General features: G+C 45.3%; 1 protein-coding gene across 1 annotated transcript in view; it reads right to left on the bottom strand.

Annotated features, from left to right (window-relative positions):
* Positions 1 to 14,553, bottom strand: part of PLEKHA7 (pleckstrin homology domain containing A7) — a 154,252-nt gene that overhangs the window by 61,332 nt on the left and 78,367 nt on the right. Inside the window, exons 5-8 of the mRNA XM_064289452.1 lie at positions 9,659 to 9,770; positions 8,732 to 8,836; positions 6,168 to 6,240; positions 4,689 to 4,789 (exon numbers count right to left, since the gene is read on the bottom strand). Of these exons, the coding sequence (XP_064145522.1) occupies positions 4,689 to 4,789; positions 6,168 to 6,240; positions 8,732 to 8,836; positions 9,659 to 9,770 (391 nt within the window). The remainder of the gene's footprint in view (positions 1 to 4,688; positions 4,790 to 6,167; positions 6,241 to 8,731; positions 8,837 to 9,658; positions 9,771 to 14,553) is intronic.

The raw sequence follows: 14,553 nt of genomic DNA, 5'->3' as shown, positions 1-14,553 counted from the left end.
ATGTGAGATGAAAATATCTATGGTTTTTATTGGTGACCAAGTCACAGATACTGCTGATACTTGCTGTTGCCTGTTTTCTTACTGGAAGGGAATGTATTTCAGTTAGAGGTTAAAAACATAAAGATGTGATTTATCCACAGGCTCCTGCAGGTTTGTGGACCTCAGGTTAGGAGCCCGTGCTCTAGGAAGGGAGAGTGGCAGTAAAAGCTTTTCCTCCTTTGAAGACCTTTAGACCACTGGCTGTGTGGGATGTTTTCTGCTGAGGATCCTGGATTCCCAGGAATAAGGTGGGGCCGAGGCTTGTTCAGAAGTGACCAATGGCCGAGAGGCTGTGCATCTGGTATAGATTCTGTAGGAGGCCCCCAGGTTAGCCAGCCAGGCATGAAAGGCCTGATTAGGGCAGGCGGGATGGCTTCTAGAGGCCACCAAGAGCCCTGCCTGGCTCACCCTGAAGACCTGGCTGTGCCTCAGGGCCCACGTAGCCCCTGGTTTTCTGGCAATGCCTTGGGGTTGCCAGGCTGTGGGCACAGTTGGAAAAGCGTGACAAGAAGAGGACCACATAACCTTTCAAGCTGTGCCTACCTACCACTACAGGTCTTACTCCGAATAATGTCAGGCAAGGTGCCTCAGCAGCAGTCAGAGAATCTCAGCTCTGGATATGAGCAGGACCTGACTTCAGAGGCAGGTACAAGGCTCAAGACACAAAACACTGCGTATTTCTCAGTACGCCCAAGAACATGGATCCTGAACTGCCCCCCACCCTCTGCCTCCTAAAAGAATGATGCTGCAATCAAAGGGAAACCAGAGTCCTTTCAGGAGAACCAGCTGACTACCACCAGATCGGAAAGCAGTTGCTTTTCTTTGCTCTCAGACCCTGAGAGTTCCAAAGACCCCCAAACAGATGCATGCCTTCTGTCTCCCAGACCAAATATTCAGGCAACACTCTGGGTAGATTTTTCCTAAGAAAAAAATCTAAGATATGTAGAAAAGATGTTTTCCTAGAATCTATTTTCATACCTCCCAATGAAGTGTTAAGATGAAATATAAATAGCTATAATAAGTTACTTTGAGGATATCCTAAATGCTGTCCACCAAAAATTATACACATCCTTACCCCAATGTTCAACCCTAGAAAAGAGGGTTTCCTGAGGAAGACTTTGCAGGCTGCAAAAGACCAGCCTGAAGCCCACTGAAAAAAGATGTTTTCGGAGCCAGCAATAGCAGAGGAGGCTCCTGAATTATTAAATAGAAGAGAATTCTTCAAGTGACAACAACAAGGACTACTTCACATCACCTCCTACCTCTTGCAGTGTATGCGCAGGAGGTGACCAAATAAGACATGGAAAATAAAGCAGAGAGAAAAGAGAAAAAAAACTGTCACCCCTCCCTGTAAGGCAACTTGAAAGAGAGTAAAATTCTGGGTGAAGTTTTTTCACATCTTCCAGCTTTGTGACCTTGGGCAAGTTTCTCAAGCTCTCTGATCCTCAGATTCCTAGTCTATAAAATGAACCTAATGATACTGACTTCACAGGCTCCCACAAGGATTAAATGAGGTAACATGTATAAAAGCACTTCCCAAGTCATAAGTGGTTTTACAGATGTAAGGCAATACTATCCCATGTAACATAAACTGGGGGAGGATCCCAGAATCTCCGACCCACAGCAACTCTGCAGGCACTGGGGATAGTGATGTTTGAGGGAAAGACAATGACTCAAATCTGTCAATGAACAAACTGAAGCATCACCTCAGTTCTGCGCTCCCTTAGGAAGGAGAGATAGAAGGAAGATATGAGCCTGACTTTCCAACCACCACCACCACCACGGACTCCAGGTTGCAATGCTGATGCAGACAATCACCTTCTAAAAGCCCCTCACAAACTGAGGACCAACAGCTAATGCCACAGACGGTACAGAAGGACATTTTCCTCTAACCAGTGCACGGAAAGGTAGTTTCTTATCCTATGCATTTCTGTGGTCCTTTAACTATCTAGGGCTGGAAAACTTGATTTCTGTTTAATCTGTGCTTTGATATCTACTGCCTAGTGCTCACCTCGTATCTCCAACACAGGAAGAGCCAAAATCAACATGAGAAGAAGGGGCAGAAGTCCCTTACCCCAGCCTGAAATAATGTCATTGCCTTGTTTCCTGAGCAGCATGAGAGAGTGTTTCCCTGTGGCTACTGTCATCAAGGACTACTTGCTTCAGTATTCTCTGAGATTTCTATTCCAACTGCCGGTAAAGTGGATCTTCAGTCCATCATCCCACCCTCACCACCCCTGGGGAACCCAAAAGCAGCCACAGTGAAACAATCTGTTGAGACCATCAATGGAGAAAGCCTCAGGACTCACCAAGTTTGATCCTAACCATCACCTTCTGGAGCCTCCGTGCATGGCCTCCCAGATGTCAGAGGGCATCATACGACTGTCATCAATTATCATGTCCCCAAACAAAAAATTCACTGCTGTCGAGTCAATTCCAACTCATAGCAATCCCATAGGGTTTCCAAGGCTATAAATCTCTATAGAAGCATACTGCCACATCTTTGCCCCTTGAAGTCACTGGTGGTTTCGAACCACCAACCTTTCAGTTAGCAGTTGATCACTTTAACACTGTATCACCAGGGCTCACTCACCCCAAATAGCACAGTAACCACATAAAAAAGGGGTTTCATTGGTGAAGGGATTTCCCTGGGAATCTTCAATGATCCAAAACATAAACCAAAATTTGACTCTAACTGCTTTTCAGCAAGATAAACAAAGTAGACAAATCTGACAATCTTGTCAGTGTGACGCCCCTAACCATCAATGTACATGTTGTTGTTAGTGCTGTCAAGTCTATTCCGACTCATAGCGACCCTATGCACAACAGAATGAAACACTGCCCAGTCCTGCGCCATCCTCACAATTGTTGCTATGCTTGTACCCATTGTTGCAGCCACTGTGTCAATCCATCTTATTAAGGGTCTTCTTCTTTTTTGCTGACCCTCTACTTTACCAAGCATGATGTCCTTCTCCAGGGGCTGATAGCTCCTGACAACATGTCCAAAGTATGTGAGACATAGTCTTGCCATCCTTGCTTCTAAGGTGCATCTGGTTGTACGTATTTCAAGACAGATTTGTTTGTTCTTTTGGCAGTCCACGGTATATTCAATATTCTTCGCCAACAGCACAATTCAAAGGCATCAATTCTTCTTCAGTCTTCCTTATTCATTGTTCAGCTTTCGTATGCATGTGAAAACACCATAGCTTGGATCAGGAGCACCTTAGTCTTCGAGGTGATATCTTTGCTTTTTGACACTTTAAAGAGGTCTTTTGCAGCTGATTCGCCCAATGCAATGCGTCTTTTGATTTCTTGACTGCTGCTTCCATGGGTGTTGATTGTGGATCCAAGTAAAATGAAATCCTTGACAACTTCAATCTTTTCTCCGTCTATCATGGTGTTGCTTCTTGGTTCAGTTGTGAGGATTTTTGTTTTATGTTGAGGGGTAATCCATACTGAAGGCTGTGGTCTTTGATCTTCATCAGTAAGTGCTTCAAGTCCTCTTCACTTTCAGCAAGCAAGGTTGTGTCATCTGCATAATGCAGGTTGTTAATGAGTTTTCCTCCAGTCCTGATGGTGCATTCTTCTTCATAGACTCCAGCTTCTCAGATTATTTGCTCAGCATACAGATTGAATAGGTATGGTGAAAGGATACAACCCTGATGCACACCTTTCCTGACTTTAAAACCATGCAGCATCCCCTTGTTCTGTTCGAACGACTGCCTCTTGATCTGTGTATAGGTTCCTCATGAGCACAATTAAAGTGTTCCAGAATTCCCATTCTCTGCAATGTAATCCATAATTTATTATGACCCACACAGTCGAATGCCTTAGCATAGTCAGTAAAACACAAGTAAACACCTTTCTGGCATTCTCTCCTTTCAGCCAGGATCCATCTGACATCAGCAATGATATCCCTGGTTCCACATCCTCTTCTAAATCTGGCTTGAATTTCTGGCAATTCCCTGTAGATACACTGCTGCAGCTGCTTTTGAACGATCTTCAGCAAAATTTTCCTTGCATGTGAATCAATGAACACATTCACAACATAATTGATATAATTCAATTATAATAGAACATCATTTGCCCTGAATGACTGGATACTAGTTAGACTGGTTGATTAAGGTAATAAGAAAGCACTAGAAGGACTGTGTTAGATATGTAATCACAAGATTAGTAGCAATAGGAAACAAACAAAAAAAAAAACCTCCAAACCTGTTGCTGTCTAGTCGATTGTAACTCATGGAAACCCTATAGGACACAGTAGAACTGCCCCATAGGGTTTCCAAGGCTGTACTCTTTATAGAAGCAGACTACCACATCTTTCTCCCACAGAGTGTCTAGTGGGTTCAAACCTTTTAGTTAGCAGCCAATCACTTAACCACTGCACCACCAGGGCTCCTTGCAAATAGGGTTCTAAATACTTGAGCAAGGCTGGGGGATTCAAACCTCAAATACAAACAAAAGTTCTTGTGATGAGATATTATTATTGTTTAAATAATTTATGACTTTGTTCATATGAGCCTGAAACACTCTAGCTTCTTACCTTCTTCCCCACCCCACAAAAACAACTGCTTTTATAAAGCCATTTTCGATAACACAAAGTTTCTTAGGATGGACTTGTTGCTCCAAAGGAGAAGGAGCAATACCTTAAAGGAATACTTGCGACTTATGCGATCCTCAGGGGTCACAGGCGAGACCACATAGCTGGGCAGAGGGATGCTCCCGAGGACCGCTTCTTCTCGGCTGTCTTTGAACGGAAAAACACATCAGAACAACCTTCTGTGGCACCTTCCCTGGGCTGGTCATCCCACTGCCCCAGTTCGGGGTTCCTTTTCTCTTGCTAGGACTAGTGCAATCACCTCTTAACTGATCGCTTATTCAGATGTTCCCTGGGGACCTGTGTGCTAATGCTGGAACTACATAGGTCAATCAGACACGTCAGGTATGTAAACACACACAACTGGACCTGCTAAGTCCTGAAACAGGGCAGTGTACCAAGTGCTGTGGGGACAGTGAGGCAGGAGTGGGGTACATAGTCTGGGGAAGCTGCGAAAGCTTCAAGGGTGATGTTTAAGTTGTGTTTTAAAGAACATGGAAAGGCATTCTGGGTACGGCAAACCTCACAGGCACAGTTACAGTATGTGTGAAAAACCCTAGATTCTGCTTCTATTTCCTCCTTCCTACAAACCGTTTGGATTACCAGAGGTAATTTCCTAAGGACAGAGTTGGTCCTATCGCTCTCCTACTCAAAGGCACTTGCTGATTCCCCACTGGATACAGAAGGAGACCCAACTTCCACTGCCTGGCTGTATTTTGGCCCTTACCTACCTCCTGGGCCTTATCTCCTAATACATCCTTCATGTAAGACTCACTATGGCCACTATGGAATGACCTTCCCCAGCTTCTAGCACTTTACTCAAGTTGTTTCCTCTGCTGATAATGTCCATTTTGCCCCAAACACAGGCCAAAGCTCTGCCTATCCTTAAAAGCCCAACTCAGGTCCATCCTACTTCCTCCAAGAAGCCTCCTCAGATTCTCCAATATGGAATTAACTTCTCACTCTGCTGAACTGCCTCAATACTTTGGGTGTCTTTTAAAGCACTTGCTAGAGCCTAGTTTTGTCTTAAAAGTAAGCTATCTCTTCCTTCATATTTTGAGCCTTACTTCCTTCTCACCAATGCACAGCCCCTGATTTTATGCACTGGGGCTCCATAAATGCTCACAGGGCCAATTTAGCAATTTCCTATCCAATATCACAGAGGATAAATCCAAATGATGGGTTACAAAATACAATGGTTCACTCATACTTCTCACCTCTCCAGAGAGCCTCAAAAGTGTGCCTGTGCCCCAACTGAAGCAGGAGCTAGGATGAGCCTGGATCTTGCGATACTAAGCAGCAGACAAACCAGGTTCTATTTATTTTAACTCAAGAGATGGACCTTCCTATGCAGAACTGGTAAAACTGAAGTCGCCAATTATCCACATGATACATAAAAGTGAACACTTTGGCGGGGTAATAGATTACCAGCTAGCTTGGGCCACTGGTTTTGAGAAGACCATCTTCTAAATCACTTCACCATCCCCTCCTGCACAAAGAGCCCTTAACAGCTGGAGCCTTGGCTCACCTTTATAGTAAAACAAGCAGTAATCAGCAAGCACAAACCACCTCCTCTTCCACAGCCTCATCCCAGAGCTGTCCTGCAAAGCAAAAAAACTAGTCAGGGCAACATCTGGGCATACTGCCACTTCCCCCATCATATACAACCTGATTTCAGAACCAAGTCTTGCCCATATTCATGCTTTCTTACAACAAATTAATTAACACTTTATTGAATAGCTGTTTCTTGAATCAGATATTAAAATTTAGATTCAATGAAGGTTTATCCCCAGGAAGTAGTGTTTTTTTTTTTTTTTGGTCTCCAAGAAACACACTATTATAAACCCCCTTCTTTTAGAAAGAAAAAATGCGAATATAGAAAATCTCTCATTAAGAAAGGAATCACCTTTTAACAAAATGGAATTTTTTTTTTAGGTGCTATGCTGTAAAATATCTCCCTTTATGCTGATTAGAAAATTAAATTTACATAGTATTGAACAAAGTGTCTAAGTTAGGTAATCGACTGAGGTAAAGTTCTCATTTGACTAAGCTCAGTTCTCTACCACAAGGGACTGACTCTGCCTTGGTATTTTCCTTCCATTCAATGTAGAGAGATTTGGATTCTCCTGCTATGAAACTGCCTCATAACAAGAATCTGTCTTTACTCATCTGAAGTGTAAATCTTAACATTTACTAAAAATATTTTTAGATCATTGGGAAAGTAAAAAACAAAAAAAACATAGCCAGAGTAGAAAAACAGCACTGTTTTACGGTCAGTTTTCTCCCAAAGCTAGGAGAACCTCAGAGCAGCTTTCAGCTTTAGAGGTGGCTGTTAAAGTGTATTGTCTTCCTTTCTGCAGAAGTTTCTAACAGGTTTAAATGTAAAACAAAAACGAAAGTGACGTGACAGTTTCTAAACCTAAACACAACATGAGGTTTATTCATGCTCCACTTATACATTGCTGAAAGCACGTTTAATTTAGTGAATTCATGCATTTACTGGTTTTACCTTCTGCAAAGTGACCAGATAATCTCCATGGTCTTGGTACATATTTGCTTTGCTTGGAAAACTCTTACCCATCCTTCCATATATCACTTTCTCTGCAAAGCCTTTCTAGACTCCCCCAAGCACAGCTAAATTCTCTCTGTTTTGTGTCCCCAGCAATCTACACAGACCTCTGCTACAGTTACAGCACACCCCCTTGGTGAAGAGGGTGGGAACTGGGAAAAAAATAAGTATTTATCCCCTCTCCCTCCCACATTTCAAAGGAGCATCCTTTGCTTAACTGAAGGGTAGGAATGCAAATGTAGGAAGTCAGAGAACTGGTTAAATTACTCAGTGTAAGAAAAAAGAGATGGGTAGCCCCCAGAGGGAACAGAGGAAGAACAGAGCTGTGAGGGAAGACAGTGTAAGCAAGAGAGGGTGGTACCAAAGGAGTATCTGGCAGATGAGGCTGGAGAGCTGTGGAGCTGCCATAGAGAGTAGAAGTGGAGAAAGATTTCAAAGGGACTTTCAAGGATTCTTCTGTGTGATATGCAATACAATGTCCTCTATCTTGCCGCAAAGTCTTTTGTAAAATTTACATCATCTGTCGTTGATTGCTCTCGGAGTTTGACTTGTGTTTTTTATGAGTGACATGATATGGGGGAGACTGGGCTGGGTGATAGATGTGAGAAGTGTGTCTATCCGTTTCCCTTAGACTATGAGGTCCCTGAGAATAGGAATGACATTTTACTCATCTCTCTATACCTGCAGTGTGAACACCTGGAACATGGCAGATACTTGATGAATATCTGAGTGAGTGAGTGAGTGAGTGAGTGAGTGAGTGAGTGAGTGAGTGAGTGAGTGAGTGAGTGAAAAGGAGGAAGGAAGGAGATGAAAGAGACATGGTCTCTGGTGCTGGGGGCTCAAGCCTAGACATCACCAGAGAACCAGAGACAGATCAATTGGCAGTGAGGACAGAAATGAACAATGGCATCAGGGAGACAGAGCTGACAGGACGTACAGACTGAATGGGTGTGGGAGCTGAAGGAGCTGGTGAGACTGCTGAGGTTTTTAAACTGAGTGGGAGAACAGTGGTACCATTAACAAAGACCCAGAAAAAGTAGGTTGGGGGAAAGAAGAGAGGTAAGGAGCAAGCGGACAATGAGCTAAGTTTGGCTGATCTGGAATCTGAAGTCCTAGGGGGTTAGATATGCGTGGTAGGCTGGGGGAGAGAAAAGGATGTGATTTTTCAGCTAAATGATAACAAAGGCTCTTAACATCAGCAAGACAAGTGCTGGCAGAGTATTGGCAGGAAGGCTGGATTCATGCTGACCCACCACACTATAGCCTGGGTCCCAGTGCAGCCAACAGCACTGGAGAGCAAGGTGGTCAGGTGGGTTTGGGAAGGAAGCTGTAGCCATTGAGCAGACAGTCCACTCATAAAAATGAAAAGAAAATTGCTCAGCAGAGTGAGCAGAATCTACCTGCCTCAGACAAACTCATGAACAAAGCTATGTGACAGCTCCCAGACCCCTGGGGCCAGGGCTAGGAAAGAAATTAGCAACAGCAATCTCCCTCCGCCCACCCACAGTCCTCAGGCTTCTCACCTGTTTGTGCAGCCAGCCCCTTACCACCACTGGAACATTGGGGTTCCTCCGAATGGCCTGGTCCCTCTTCCCAAAGCTGTGAACTTTATTGATGGACTTTATAATCTAGGAAAAAGCAGACTTGAACTCTAGCAGCAGGAAAGATTTCATAAAGCACACCTATGTTACAACGGCTGTAGGGTCCCTCTGCCTTCTCTAAGCAGCAGCACCCTTTGATCTAAAGAACAGCGAGGAGGCAGGGCGCAGGCATGCCACATGGTCACAACATTCTATTTAACAAGTGAGATCAAGACCTAGTAAGCTCCCCATCTGGGTCATAGAGGAAAAAAGTTTAAAGGGGTTTTTCAGTCAACTTTCACCAGTAGCTATTGGCTCTAATATTTCCTACGTAGTTCTGGAACCAAATCTACTTCTGATTTCCCCAATTTCCAGATATTCCTTGTAATGGGTTAACCCCTCCTATCTAGTTTCTTATCTAGTTTCAGCCCTCCTATCTCAGCACTCTCCCTTACTCCACAATGTAGTCCTTTGCTCCTGCATCACTGCTCCAGTACCCTGGACACAAAACCTCTGAGCCCTTTTCAAGGGCACCCTTCCTCGGGCCCCCTGTCTCCAGATCTCGCCAGGCTATCTCTAACACATATCCATATTGAACAGAGATGTGCCCCTCTCAGCAGGTGCCAGAAAAATGAAGAATGTGTCAAAGGATCTACATGTTAGTCCTGGATCTGTCAACTATCACCTGTTTTCTTGGACAAGTGACATGACTCCTCTCGGCCTCAATTTACTGACCTGTCACTTGGGGAGAACAGTGCTTATGTGTCCCCCTCACTTAACTATTGTGATGATCAAATAAGCTTCTGGTTGCAAAAGGGCTTGGCAAAATATAGAAGCAGGGAAGGAAAGAACAAGTGGCCAGGAGCTCACCTTGGGTCCAGGCCTGGCCTCTAAGGTAGAAGTGGTTCCAGCTGTGGACGTTTCACTGACCATGCTGGACGGTCTTTGGTTTCTCTCTTGCTTCGACATATGTGGATTTGGCCTTGGGGAGACATAAGAAAATCCAGGGAGTAAATGCCAAGCTTCAGAGTGGGAAGTGGAGTCTGAGATTTGTTCCAGTTTAGAACTAGTTGCTGGGCTCTAGGGAAACCCAGGTCTGATCCTGTGAAGACCAACTGACTCGACTGATGCCAGAAGGCCATAATGTCCAGCCCGCCCACCTACTGCAAGGAATCAAGAGGATCACAGATGAGCACATCTCCCCAGCCAGACACCCCACAAAGGGGCCAAGACAGTCGTCTCGTCCCTTTGTCTTTGGGTCCCCACACTCCTCTCTTACTCTGGTGTCTGTGGTGACTGCCCAGTCGAATGGGCACATATACTCACACTGCCTTTCACAGCAAGAGCAATCAACAACACACACACACACACACACACACACACACACACATACACATACCCCTCCACTTCCCTGGCTCCCAGAAGAAACAGTTTATAATTAGTAACAAGAGATCACTTGCGCACACATCCACACCCCCATATACACACAGAGAATCGCTTACATAAACGCCAGTGGGGCTTGCCTCCCATAATAGACTACGCAACAAAGAGTCCTATTCTGGGAACACTCCATCTGCCCCAAAATAGAGCCATAGGAGATATTAACCCCTTGTACCATGCCTGGAGAGTGGGCAGTCATCCCCCAAGGAGGATCCCCCTCAGTGCTTCGCCGTCGGCATCCCAGAGACACGGTACTTCCACTGAGAAGCTGACCCACTCTAGGAGGTCCAGCACTCTGGGGACATCTCGGTACAGTGCTCAAGATACACACAGTAGAGAAGCCCTCTCACCTGCCTCCACAAAACCCCAGCATTTGTACCAGAGTCTTTCAAAGCAGCAGCAGCAAATGCCTCCACACAAATTCAATACCTATCCTTGAAAGCTCGATGCCTGATTCCTAGACCCTGCCAACTCCGGAGTCAGGAAGCCTTCCTCAGAGCAGAAGTCCCAGTGTTCTGTGACTGAGTTATTGTCCACTACTCTGACAGGCAACAGGATCCAGGCAGTTGGAGATCAGACAAACAGCAGTAAACTGAGCAAACTGAGGTCTTTTGCTTGAAGACTGGAGAGAATCTGATTCTGAGGCTTGAGCAAAGACCTTCAGGAGCCGTAGATGGAGGATCCAGGTAGGACACAGCTGAGGAGAATGCACTCTGGCAGTGCTTGACCGGACTCCCTTTTAGAGATGTGCTATGGGGGGAATCCTAGTTTCCACCTTGGAGATATGCTGATTCCTTCAAAAGCCACCACTGCTTAGAGGACAAGTAATCCTCTCTGGGCACCAAGACAGAGCCCCGACACCCTGCAGCCTAGAGAAGTTCTTTGCAGAAGTAGCCTGGACTACCATGCTCTCCCCGCTCTGCCAGCAGCAACAGGACCACTGTGACCGGCACTAGCTCTCCAGGGGGCCAGGCACAGCTGGGTGCTTGGCAGCTGAAGGTGCGAACCCCACCAGGCAGAAAGACTGCTGGCTCCTTATCAGCACAGGCACTCACTCCAGATTCCCCGCCCCCAGCCTCCGTCCCAGCCAGACTTTTGTTACTGCTCCCCACTTGGAGAATGTCACCAAGCTCAGCCCGCTCACTGTTGGCAGAGGCTGTGTGCAGCAGATAGATAATCGCCATCTGGGGGCGGGAAGGGGATCTGAGCAGCTGCATTGTCCACCCCCTGCCTCCAGGCAAAACTATGCCCAAAACATCTTCCTGGAACCTGGCCTTGCCTGACTTTCAAGATTTCCAGAGGTTGAGAAAAGGAAGAACTCACAGGTTGCCTGCTAAAATTCAGGACATGATATCTAACAATAAAAAGGGTTTGTTTGGAAGTTTAATCCTCTCCCATTTAAGACACTAGCAGAGACTCATTATAGAATATTTGAGAAATACAAGAAAAATGCTGGAAGGAGAGAAAAGATTACCCATAGTCCTGCGTATCCAAAGGAAAACCATTTTTAACAGCTGGTATATTTATTTCCATTCTTTTTATACGCCTGGTCTTTTTTTGGTAGGGGGAGGAGGGGACAAGGAGCGTTTTTTTGGTTTTACATAATTGTGATCATATCATACTGTGTTCACAATTCTGCATCCTGATTTTTAAAAAAATTATTTGTAGTATGAATATTTCCCCCATTATTCTAAATTCATCCACATCGTTTTATTTTTTTTTTTAATTTTTATTGTGCTTTAAGTGAAAGTTTACAAATCAAGTCAGTCTCTCACACAAAAACTTATATACACCTTGCTACATACTCCCAATTGCTCTCCCCCTAATGAGACAGCCTGCTCTCTCCCTCCACTCTCTCTTTTCCTGTCCATTTCGCCAGCTTCTAACCCCCTCTACCCTCTCGTCTCCCCTCCAGGGAGGAGATGCCAACATAGTCTCAAGTGTCCACCTGATCCAAGAAGCTCACTCCTCACCAGCATCCCTCTCCAACCCATTGTCCAGTCCAATCCATGTCTGAAGAGTTGGCTTTGGGAATGGTTCCTGTCCTGGGCCAACAGAAGGTCTGGGGGCCATGACCAGCGGGGTCCTTCTAGTCTCAGTCAGACCATTAAGTCTGGTCTTTTTACAAGAATCTGGGGATGCATCCCACTGCTCTCCTGCTCCCTCAGGGGTTCTCTGTTGTGTTTCCTGTCAGGACAGTCATCGGTTATAGCCAGGCACCAGATCCACATCACTTTAAATGACTACATCATATTCCATCAACTAGACATGCCACGGGAACCCTGGTGGCGTAGTGGTTAAGTGCTACGGCTGCTAACCAAAGGGTCAGCAGTTCAAATCTGCCAGGCGCTCCTTGGAAACTCTATGGGGCAGTTCTACTCTGTCCTATAGGGTCACTATGAGTCAGAATCAATTCAACGGCACTGGGTTTTCTGGGTTAGACGTACCATTCCCCAACCCCTCCTGTCCTGTAGGACTAAGAAAAGATGATCTGGATTTGGGACTAGCCCAGAAATTCCAAGACAGATGGCCATTTTTGCCATTTCTGCAGCATACAATCTTGAGCTCTAACTTCAATCATCTCTACTGCATTCTAATGCTATTTCTCCTCCCCATATTAGCTTCTGGGATACTATCTGGCAAGGGAGCTTCTTCCAGTCAATACTGTAGGAAGATGACTGCCCTGCAGGCCTGAATGGTTGAGGAGGAGGGTATCACCACTATCTGGGGAGCCAGCTGTGAATAGATTTCAGCTGGAGAAGGACTGGTTGTGGCTCCAACACTGGACATCAGTGAGGGATGGCATGGGTGGAGGGGGTAAGAGGAGGGGGAGGAAACACATGCAGACAACTCCATCCCTTATATACTACAGAGGCCTTGTTCACCACAGCAGAAAAAGATGTGACTAAAGTTCAAACTAAATTTGCCCCAGGGTGGCTACAAACAAGGAACATGTCTTCACCATCAGACCAGGGGCTCCCCATGGGCAGAGACAACACCCAACTCAAGCAACAGACTCGACCATTACCTGGCAGTCACTATTCTGACTCTCAGAAAGAACAAGGTCCACTGGGCTACGTAACAGGACCTGCCTTCAGAGGACACTCCTTTGAATCTCCCCAGTATGACTAAAGCTTAGTCCCTTCCAACAGTGAGTGTGACTTTTGGAAATAACTAAAAGTTATTCAGAATTACAACTAATTAATTAAAAAAAAAAAAAAGGTGGGTAGTCATGCTCGGGAACATCATTTAATATCCAAAAATGAGGATATGAAAAAAGAATCTCAAAAACAATTTACTCGGTTGGCTGAAAAACTGGTTCTGATGGAAATTCCTAGAGGTTGTTTACCACAACATTTTGAGTAATGGGAATATCAGTGGAGCATGTGTGTGTGTGTGTGTGTAGCCTCCTGAAGCAACAACACTGAAGGAGACATCACTCACTCCGGTGTGTGCTTTCTGGTAATTTGCTTCAGCTGGTTACATCTTACAGGCATATTCTCCACTTAGGAGCCTGGTGAAGCAGACTCTGATTTGTCCTCAGCTCTTGAGGCCGACTGTATTCTACTGACAGGCTTCACCCAAGAGCCTGCCCCCTCCCCAGAGAAAAGCCTGTGCCCCTGAGCTGAGCAACTGTGAAAGATGATTCAGTTCCCAACAGCATGCCCTCAGGCACATGAGTCACACAGGTCCCTGGAGAGGAGACCAAAAAACCCACAGGCTCTGCTGTGGAAAGGTCTGCTGACTTAAATAAGATCTATTAACTTAAAAGCCTGTTTACCAGGTTTCTGTTATCTGGATTCCCAAAGTACAGTGGGTTGATTTGAACAAAGACCTCTCTTTCCCTGACTTGGGCTACATGAATGCTGATTATTTTGCCAGAGGGGTGTGGGCTGAAGTTCAAAACAGTGAGCTAGAGCATTAACTGCCTCCCAAATGAAAGCAACAAAAGAAGTTAGAACTAGACAAAAATCAGTCTGGAGAAGCCCAGTAGGAAAGTGACTCAATGGCTCAAGTAGAGCTTGATTCTATTCTAAACTTTGTCAAGTATGTGTTAGATAAGCCTGGGCAGGGAGGGAGTCACTTTCTCTGTCCCTCAACTTCCCCATCCAGTAAAGAAGCTGTGTCTTCTTCCTGCCAATCCAGGATCAAATGCGTATAACATTGACCATCGTAGTAAGAAAGGGAGGTTATAATCTCAGTAGTCATTTTTTCTGTTTGTTATGACTTCAGGTGAGGTTTTGGTTAATGGGATCCTGAGCTGCCTCCTAATCACCAATGTGAACTGGAGCAGACTGAGAGCAAGAGCTTTCCCTACCCAATCA

The sequence above is a fragment of the Loxodonta africana genome, chromosome 7, assembly GCF_030014295.1.
Source record: "Loxodonta africana isolate mLoxAfr1 chromosome 7, mLoxAfr1.hap2, whole genome shotgun sequence".
Lineage (NCBI taxonomy): Eukaryota > Metazoa > Chordata > Mammalia > Proboscidea > Elephantidae > Loxodonta > Loxodonta africana.
The sequence above is the reverse complement of the archived record's forward strand: the minus strand, read 5'-3'. Positions and strand labels throughout refer to the sequence as shown.